Raw genomic sequence first — 10,419 nt, 5'->3', positions numbered from 1 at the left:
TAAAATCAAATTAGTTTTTAAATTTATAAAACAATACTCATAAAAATGAATGGGAAGCGGATTTCCTATTAATCTTGACTAACAACAATAATCGATCGCTTTCAACGTAAAATGATTATTTTTGAAATATAGCAAATGTGTTTATGTCGTACATTTTTAATTGAGGAAGTTTTTAATGCATTGCAAAATGAAAACAAAAATAGACCAATGACTTAAATGATGATATATTGTTAGGTCGTTCTTTATGAAGTCACAATCTCTATTTCATTCACTTACTACATGCTACTTACTGCAGCATTTACATGTATTTTGAAAAGCAAAACGAGACTGAAAACATATGTAGAACTGAGAATAATCAAAGAATCACGCTTAAGACATAAACTTCAGACCAAAAAGTAGAAAAAGGGACACACACATAGTGCATGTATGTTTGTCTTTAATGTGCTTGTCTTTTGTCTGTCTGTCTGTCTGTCTTTTGTCAGTTTAATATATTTAGTTATGTCTGTTTGTTTGTTCCAATTTCTTCTACATTCACGTATCTTTATCTAAGTTATATAACCCCTTACTCGAGTCTGGTAAAGAGGAACATCTACAAAGTAGTAGACTTTGTTTTTCAGTATAGTTCCTACGCATACATGTTGCTGTAATAAAGGACAAAGTAATAAAATGTTGTATTGACATCATTGCAATCAGATACATTTATAATGTCAGGACATCGTATTTTGGGGGGATTTTTTACCAATGATTCCGAAAAGTTTAAGCGTATATGCAAAAGACAGAAAAAAGAAAGTAAACATTTTAGATTACCTAAAGTATACTTTTTGTATCGATTTGTCTGCTATACTGAGGACCTCATCCTCTATAATTTCCGTTTTTTTTAATTATATTTAGCAAAAAATATCCACATCATCTGTACAATAATGTTGTTTTGTTTTTAGTGAAAAATACTTTGACTGGATCATGAATTTCATTCTATTGTTGTCCTTATATGCTTCTTTCGGGATATGCATTTCTTCCGGAGTATGCAGCAAGCAAGCTAGGTATTCATTGTTATTGGTATTCAATGTTATGAAAATGTTACGCTGTCATTTATACAGTACATTTATAAATTTGTGTTCCTTTTTTGGCAAATTGTCTCCTTATATCGCAACTAATTTTAAATAAATACACAATTTTTCTGCACATGCTTCAAATCGTTACTGGTTAAAGAAAATTTTAAAACTTCATCGTTCTAAGTATATCATGCATATATTTTGAAATGCATTATCTTAGTAATCTTTACAAGGTTCGTAATTTAAATACAGTTATACGATTTTAAGAACACAATTCACATAGAATATAAATAAGTTATCATTCCTCCTTGGTTTCTTCCGCCCCTTTAGGCACACTTTGCCCAAAAGGGCCAGTGTGAGTTATTGCGATATCTGGGCGTCCATCGTCTTTCGTCTGTTGTCGACCATTAGCTTTTAAAACATCTTCTCCGAAACTATTCAGCCAGATCAAACCAATCTTTACCAGAACAATCCTTGTGATATCGAGTTAAGAAAATGATTGTCAATGATCCAGTCTGCCGATCAACATAGACGACAGGTCTCAAATAGAACATAGGGATACAACGAATGTTTTGTATATAGTCTTGATATATGGCAGATAAAGAAAATCTGACAGGGCCACACATGTTCAAAATGTCTAGATCTTCCGACTGTCTAGGTAATGACAAACTTACAGACAAATCCTTATAGGAATCATTACCCTTTAGGGACGATTTTTATCATTATTTTCGTTTTGCCTTTTAACTTGAAAACTATATAGGATAGAGAATACTGTATATAGCAAAAAATGACAAGCAAGACACAATCTACAAATATATAACATAGACGAAATTGATTGTTAATGAAACAACTATTATTCAAAGTTCAAATGAAGTGGATGTAAGCAAATAAAGGCAACCGTACGGCCTTCAACAATGAGAAAAACTAATACATTATAGTCGATTATTAAAGGCCACAGCATGAAAAATATGAAATAGAAAGCTAACGACCTAATTTATAATGAAACAATTTACAAAAATCAAATATGAGAGACATGAACAAATGACAACCTCGGAACTACATATACAAGCTTGGGACAAGCACATAAAGAATGTGGACCAAAGATCTGAGTTTTTTGCCCATATAAATGATGTTTACCCATATTTGCATTTTCCGGTCTCACTAATTAGTGAGAAGAAGAAGTTTATCGACAAGAAGCGACAAAGAGCGTCAAGAAGTGACAAGAGAAAAAAATAGCGACAAGAAAGATTATATACTACGTAAAGAATAAACTAATACAAAAAGTCAATTAATTACAGAAAAGTTTCAAACTTTGTTTTATGTAGTAGCGCTGTACGCTTTGTAATTAATTTTTAGTGAAAAAAAAATATTACATTATTGTCAAGTATGTATCATTCAAAAAATAAAGAACTAAAAAGAAAAACTGTAGACAAAACTTATGATCAGCCAGACAAGATCTAAAAATTGATCAACATGGCCGAAATTATCAGTCGACTCCTTATGTGGTGTTAGGTGTTATTGTCCTCAAATGACGATATTTAGGTTTTTGACGTTTTGGTCATAATTTTTAGAGGAAAGAGAGAAACAGTAAACTTCGAAACTGATCCCCATGATACAACTTATGATCAGCCAGACAAAATCACAAAATAGATCAATATGGCCGAAGTTTTCAGGCGACTCCTTATGTCATATTTATTGTAGCCGAAACATGCATTTTTGACATGGTACAATCCGAATTCTTGGATTTTTTATATAGTACAAATCAAAATTTTACTAAATTTGAATATTAACATTGTTGGCCTCTATGAAAGTTATAAATTAAATATATAAGAAATAAGGTGGTCTTACTGGAAAATTGCTTCATTTACAGATCTAAGGTGCAAAATGTAAAACCTCATATACAAGGACTTAAATTTTAGAAAAACATATTTCTTCAAAAAATGTTAGTGTGGGAGAAAACAACATATACTGGAACCCCTGTGCTAAGGTCACTGATAAATGTTAATGGTGTAAAGACATACAAACGTGTGTATATTTTATGTGTATATGTATATTTGAATGTATATGTATTCTTGCACTATTATTGCTGTTACAATTGTAATAATGGAAATATTATTATCATACTTAATCAAGAGAGTGTATACTGTTTTACCATATAATGCTTATTTTTTTCACTTGCTTGATTATTGTGCCACATGATAAACATGATACATGTGACAAACGTATCAAAATACCTGTAAATAACGAATAAAAAAAAAATTATAAAATAAGATCTCAAAATCCATCAAATAGGCGGCAATTGTCAAAACATTTTTTTCCAAAAGTAAATACCGTGAATCACTATTTTTTCCATCTTTTTGTTTTTGTGATATAAAAAAAAATACATTAGCCATAAACAGCAGTACAAGATCAACAAACGAGAATATTTATCATGCATTAAGTTCTTGTCTGCAATATTGGAAAATTACCATAAAGAAAGATGTAGATATATTCAGGTGAGACACACAGGTTTTTTCGAGCCTCTAATTTAAATCTTACTACCTAGTACAACAAAAGCACCGACACTAAATTGATATTACCTGCATGGAATAATTGTGTTATCGGCACACACGAATACACATGTAATATATAATCATACCGAACCAAATTCGGTTTACATGAAATGTGATGCAAGCATTCGTACGTTGACATAGGCAGACCTGTTGTAAATATGCATGTGTTGTCTTGTCTTAATTGATTAAGTATGAATTTAAGGTGATGAGAAGTATATGTAAACAAGGCTGTTTCACCTCGAGAGAGAATTAAAAAAAACGTTCTAAGGAACAATACATCAATTTCAACAATACTTTTTACAATAGGGTTAGATCTCAATCGCTCCAAATATAGCAAAAGTGCGTAAAGATTAAGGTGACACTTTTTTAAGTCCGTCTTAAGACAGAAACCTATGTCAATGTTTGACCTTTGTTTTTATCTTAATGATGTAATTCAGCATATAACTAAGTGTGAATTGACAAGTTTTCAATTTTATCCAAAGAATATCCAGACGTATTGTATTGATGGTGTATAATATATACCTTCAGAAGTATTTTGTATATCGCTGTGTTGCTGTTCAATTACCGTAGAAGAGGTTTATTCTATTTAGTAATATTTCAGTCCATCGGGTTCAAACAATATTTCATTAAAAATTTATATAAGCGCACTGAACTAGGTTTCCTTTATTCAACCTAAACATATTTTTGAATTGATAAATTTTCAACACGCATATATGCATTAATTTGTATACTTGCATTTGAGAACAGGGCTTCAACAAACGCTGGTACAATCTATTTCACAAAGTACTTCTGTTGTAGCCATTATGAACAGCATTCCACTGGATGTAAAAGTAAGTTTTTTTATTTGTCAATTCTAATTATAAATATTAATAGAAATTGCTTTTTTTCCCCAATATGAATCACCTCACTCATTACAGTTGTGTTTTAATAAGAATACATTTAGGGTAAATGCCCAAAACCATAAGACAGAAAGAACGTCCTAGCTTTAGATGTCCGTGCTATGTATTTTTTATCATGGATATATGGTACAGAAAATATTTTAAAGTTAAAAGACCCTTTTCTGTATGGCAATGACAAAACACGTTTTCTTTTCTGATTTACCAATACATAAAATGTCACTGATTCTAAATGGTAAAATTAGAAATGTTTGGGTCGGGATTTCAATCGATAAAATTCTGATCGAAAAAATAGTTTAACATTAATCTCCCCACGATAGGAAAAAAAAAATAAACAAAATTCGTTCAAAAACTAAATATGCCACCAAATGATTGCTGTTTCATTATTGTCATATATGCTAAGATATTTGTAGGATTTGTTTCATTGATTTTGCAAAACGTTAACTAAAATGTATTACCAATGGAAATGAGCTATTGAAAGTGTAATAGTACACCTGCAGAAATGAATGAAAAGCATTTTGTCTATATTTTAATGGAAATATTATTTATAAAGCTATATATATATGAACTTAAGGAATTGTCTTAAAAAAGTGGCGAGTGTTACCCAAGGGACATTAAAACTCATAAGTCGAAAACAATCTGACACCGCAATGGCTAAAAAAGAAAAAGACAAACAACAGTTAACAAAACACAAATTACAAAACCAAACACTGAGCAACACGAACCCCATCAAAACTGGGGGGTGATCGCAGGTGCCCGGAAGGGTAAGCAGAATTATGTTTTGTCTTAAAAGATTTTAAATCATAAAGTTGTTGTTTTATTTTGCGAATGAGTTTAGATTGAAAATTTGAAGAATATACGGTTAAGATGATTCTTTTGTTTTGAAATTTGGTACCAATTGGTCATGCAGCTGCACAAGATTATATTTTTACTGTTCTGTATATGACGTTGCTGTTGCAAATATGTTATCAACTTTTGACACCGATATCTGTACATTTAAGTAGGTTAAGTAGTTTGAACTACAAGGCTAGCATTCTTTGATAGTTATAATGTGCAAATCATTGTTTAGTTGTACTTGTGGTTTTTTACTTCATAAGGGAGTAATTGTTTTCCCTTGCCGACACTTATTTCAAACAGTTTTTAACTGAACCAACTAATGGAGTTTCAACAGGACTTTATAGAACAATTTTCATATGAAACGCTCGAGGCAAAATTTGGGAATCATAACACATACACGCCAGTAAGCTTAATCCTCCCCTTCAAAATAAACATGTGTTATACATAACGTATATATTTGGAATACACAACACTTTTGAGAGTACAGATGACCAACTCTTGCAAGAAAATAAATAAAAAAAAAAAAACCAACGAACAACATATGATTCAGTTCGCCTGATTTCGTATAGGCTGTAAATAAACTATTTTAACTAGCATAAGGTATCAACTGATAAATTTAAAATTAGAAATCACAAACAAGCACAAAAAACAAAACAAAAAAGAAACAAACACTCACAGTTGAAACAATTTCGAAATACAGTTTTATCCATGGGTCAACCCATTTTTTGTGGAATTTAACTTTTGTATTAGAGATTGATTTTCAAGTATTTCTATAGCCTCAAAAATCACTGAAGAGACGTTAATTGCAGAAAAGCGCATCAAGTGCAGTATAATTTAAACTGTTTATGCTATAATTTTTTATGAACGTATTTTTTAAATGAATACCTTTCCTCCCAACCTAAAAAAAAAAAATATGATACTTGTTATAAGATTTTCTTTCACGTAGAATGTCCAACTGGTTTCTTTTCTGCTGTTGAATCGCTATGTGTTCCATGTGCAGGAGGTGCATTCGGTAAACGATGTGCAGATGTATGTGCTTGTCAACCAGATCAAAGGTATTTTCTAAATTAAAGTACACTCCAAAATATTACAAGCACTTACATTTTTTTCAATCGTTTAATATTGGAATTGAAAAATAAAAAGTGACATCTTAAAACTTAACTCCACCAAATAGAAGAGAAAATATCTAACAAAACTAGTATCAGAACAAAAAAGCATACGAAAGAACAAAACATTAAACAAATGAAACTAAAGAGTAAAAAGAACGCACATCATGGAAAGAAAAAAAAAGGATGTTTTGATGACCATGAAGGATAAGTTATTCCTTCCCCTGGTACTGTGGATTCATTTATTTTCGTGGTTACCAATTTTCGTGGATTAAGAAAAACTTGCATTTTCGTGGATATTTGATTTCGTGGATTTGCCAAAGTCTACATACAACCTTATAAAAGATGTGAAGTTCATTGAACAGTTAAATTCGTGGTGTACCTGTACCAACGAAATCCACGAAAATTGGTACCCAACAAATAATAACGAATCCACAGTAGCACCCGTTGTGTTTCTCATTAAAAAAATGATCTTATATATGTATAGATGATTGCTAAGTAGTGCAAATCATAAATAATGGTATAAAAGTATGAGATACATATAAATTATGTGAAATGACTATAATTAAACATGTTCTAATGAAAAAGACAGTTTGTAAGGCTGCCGAGTGGTTGGCGAGAAAGCTAGATAACCATATATTTGAAACTATACATTATCCTCTTGAATCAGGCCATCGAACTTTTTATAACTAAGTATTATATATTTGCGTTTGGATTATTACACCATATCCATACATTTTAACAAACAATTGCTAGAAGAGAGAGGCGGAAGATACTAAAGGTATCTCGTAGGTCGGAGACAAACTGACAACGCCATTGCAAACAACGAAAACCGATCAAAAGACTAACAACAAAATACAAAACATAACATAGAAAACTAAATACTAAGCAACATGAGTCCAGGTGATCTCATATGCTCCACGAGGGTAGGCAGATCCTGTTCTACATGTGTCACCCATTGTGTTGCCAAATTTAAGTACATACTCGATGATATGTCTAATAAGGTCATGTCTAGTTCTACGAAAAGAGAAACGGATCTTGGTTAAAAAAATAGAAACATATCCGACGTCGCTGGTCTTTCATGAAAGAAATATAATACGGATAAGCTTTATTCCTTCATTTATATCACATTTTATTTCACATTTCATGAAAGGGGTAAATCGAGAGGTATTACGCTTGTAGTACGTCGATCGGTCTATTGTTTCAAATCTGACAGCACGGTTTATGTAAATGTGTGTATTACAGATATATATTTCAAACTTCTCAGTTAACATTTGTATATAATTGTAAAAGGTATTAAACACCTTATTCTATGTTTTATTCCGACATCTAAACATGTTTGTTTTATTAGCCCCTGAGGAGTATTCGCTGCTATAGATGTTGTATGAATTAGGGGTATAAAGTTAACCGAACCCATATCTAAAAATAATTTAGTCTTGAAATACAATTTGATCTGCAGTTATTTATCGAATTGATTGATTTTTTTTAATTAATGTCAGGTAGCTGCATTTTCAGATGAAAAATTGTTGATCTGTTAACCATCTTCTTCAAATTATCTTGGTTTTTATTAACCGTAGGTGTGATAATGTGAAAGGATGCATGATGTCAATAAATACATCTAGCCTTAGTTCTGATTATTCATCTGATATTGGAGGTAACATTACAAACTCTTAACACTTGGTTCAAATTAAAACGTCAAATTTGCGCAATTATAGGAGTTTTTAACTTTGAATGTTTGTGTTTTTGTAAAATTGTATGTATGAAATGTGGTACGCTACAAATTTAAAATGGTTTATTTTTACTCAAAGAAAGTCACTTAGAACGGTTTTGACAGTTGCAATATAACGACAACTAACTAACATTGTCTGAAAACATAAATGTTATTTGTTTTCGGTTCCAAACAGGATACACAGTTTAATGTCCAGAACAGCTTTGCATTCTACCTGTTTTAAGTCTTGTACACAAACATTTCACATTTTTGGTCAATATATGAAATCATCTACTTGATAGAATACACAGTTAAATATCGTATATGCTATAATGTGAAGAAATATACACAAATATTTATGATTACTAAAAGCATATTGCAAAACATAGACATATTCGTCAATACTCAAATTCGTAATACTCAATATATACACATTATATTAACATTCATCTTATCATTAGCAAACTGGACTTCCATATCTAACTCAAACTCAACAAACGGTACAGTAAGACAGGCAAAGATTGATGGTAAGGTTTTTTAAATTCACGCTTCTGCATGTCGTTATATTCAGGAAAAGTACAAAATTTTGCAAACTGTTTTATGTCTTTTTGATTATTAGAATGTGGTATATAGTAACAATCATAGGGCTGTGTCGTTACTGTCAGGAGTTGTAGAAACAACGCATCATCAGTTAGTGTGCCTTACAGTTTGTCTCCATTTGATTGTGTTGCGTGGTTGAAGTCGTAAGGTTTGTAAAACGGCTTACAGTTTTTAAAGACACATTTCAATTTACTTGTTACATGTTTTACTGTAAAATCTGCATTTGTAAAATCATGTATTGATTTAATTTGCTGCATTCTGCTTAGTTAATGTGAATTCAACTATATAATAGAGCATTTCTAAAGCAGCAATTAATCAAACGATTTTATTCAATTTGTAGGGATGAGGATCCGAGCGGTAGTGATTTATATTATATGTACGACATCAATTACATTGACAGTGACAGTTGCGGTATTTCTTCTAATCAATCGTAGCAAAAGAAACTTCAAGAAAAAAATGAAAGGCAAAAGACAGAGCAGACAAAGCTGTTCAAACGAACAATACACCACAATTTTATGAATATGAACCAGTGTGTGCATAACAAGCAGGCTAAACACGCACAACTATACATGATAAATCAGTTTATCTTTTTTTATCTAAGCAATATATATCATGAGTTTGATATGCTTGAAATAAATCATATGGACAATAAAGGCTTGTAATATGTGTCATTTAAATAGATATATATCTGTTAAACCGTCCAGGTCACTTGATATCACCCCGTTTATGTGTTGTTTTCATTGCTCGGTTTTCATTTTTCCATGTAGTTTTATATAATTATACTATTGTTTGGCATTTTGTCGTTTTTGGTAATTTTCTAGGGTTTTGTCGGTTTCTTTTCAACTTTTCATTGTCCCTTCGGTATCTTCCAACATTTTGGTGAATTAATAAAAATTTCACAAAAACGCCTTTAATTTACGCACTTATAAACAACATTACTAATATACTTGTTACTAATAAGGACTTTAAAATGGTACCAATTATACTGCACCAGATACGCACTTCGACAATTAAGGTAGATTCATGGTATACCGCCATCTTGGATTGTACAATCGCAGTACACAATCGGTCTAGATTTTTGCCCAAATCTGCAAATTTGGAGACAGATAGGCAATTTATAGGTTAGACTGTTTATTTAATGAAAGAAAACTTGGTGATTTATTTGCATTTTTCAAAATGTTTAAATAAATAGCAAATAATTGTGTTTTTAGAATCATTTTTTCAACTTGGCCATTTAAGGGGAGATAACTCTTTTAGTAAAAAAATTATACTGGACTGATAGGGAAATTTTAATTTTTACTTTTAGCAAGAAAACAAGTACGGTGACACCATTTTTTCTTTTTATTTTCTTAAAGCATATTATAAAACCTATCTTCTCATATTTTATTTCAAAACTCTGTCTCATAGATTTCTTTTTATGCACAAAAATGTGTTTTTTCATGAACAATCTAAGCAAATTTGTGCAATTTCGTACGACCCGTAGCTTGAAAAATAGCACGGTGACCCATACTTTTTAATATATTTTTGGAAAAAGCATAGAAAAATCTTTATTTTGGCAAAGTACAAAAAGTTTCTATCTGAGGAAATATATACCTATGATCTAGCTTAATGTCTCTTCAGTATTGATCCATGCCAAAATATTTGAAAAGCCAAATCTTATTAAAAAAA

General features: G+C 31.0%; 1 protein-coding gene across 3 annotated transcripts; it reads left to right on the top strand.

Annotated features, from left to right (window-relative positions):
• Positions 1-900: 900 nt before the first annotated feature.
• Positions 901-9,398, top strand: LOC127706879 (uncharacterized). 3 transcript variants are annotated; one of them, XM_052211613.1, is made up of 6 exons: positions 901-1,040; positions 4,403-4,434; positions 6,284-6,392; positions 8,021-8,097; positions 8,613-8,678; positions 9,092-9,398. In XM_052211613.1, the coding sequence occupies exons 1-6, from the start codon at positions 961-963 to the stop codon at positions 9,268-9,270; spliced, it is 543 nt and encodes a 180-aa protein (XP_052067573.1). In that variant the 5' UTR covers positions 901-960; the 3' UTR covers positions 9,271-9,398. The 3 variants fall into 3 exon arrangements, 2 of the variants coding, with proteins under 2 accessions (XP_052067573.1, XP_052067572.1); XM_052211612.1 differs by having other exon boundaries at positions 4,352-4,434; XR_007984601.1 differs by lacking the exon at positions 8,021-8,097 and having other exon boundaries at positions 4,352-4,434.
• The last annotated feature ends 1,021 nt before the right edge of the window (positions 9,399-10,419 follow it).

This window comes from Mytilus californianus, unplaced genomic scaffold (assembly GCF_021869535.1).
Source record: "Mytilus californianus isolate M0D057914Y unplaced genomic scaffold, xbMytCali1.0.p SCAF_6, whole genome shotgun sequence".
NCBI classification, from domain to species: Eukaryota; Metazoa; Mollusca; class Bivalvia; order Mytilida; family Mytilidae; genus Mytilus; species Mytilus californianus.
This window is presented reverse-complemented; position numbering and strand designations above follow the sequence as displayed.

What these genes read in the sequence shown, in the direction of transcription:
- LOC127706879 (XM_052211612.1), top strand. Translation starts at nt 961, where the DNA reads ATGAATTTCATTCTATTGTTGTCCTTATATGCTTCTTTCGGGATATGC. An exon ending in GCATTCCACTGGATGTAAAA is followed by an intron (nt 4,435 to 6,283) that starts GTAAGTTTTTTT and finishes TCTTTCACGTAG; the next exon opens with AATGTCCAACTGGTTTCTTT. An exon ending in GCTTGTCAACCAGATCAAAG is followed by an intron (nt 6,393 to 8,020) that starts GTATTTTCTAAA and finishes TATTAACCGTAG; the next exon opens with GTGTGATAATGTGAAAGGAT.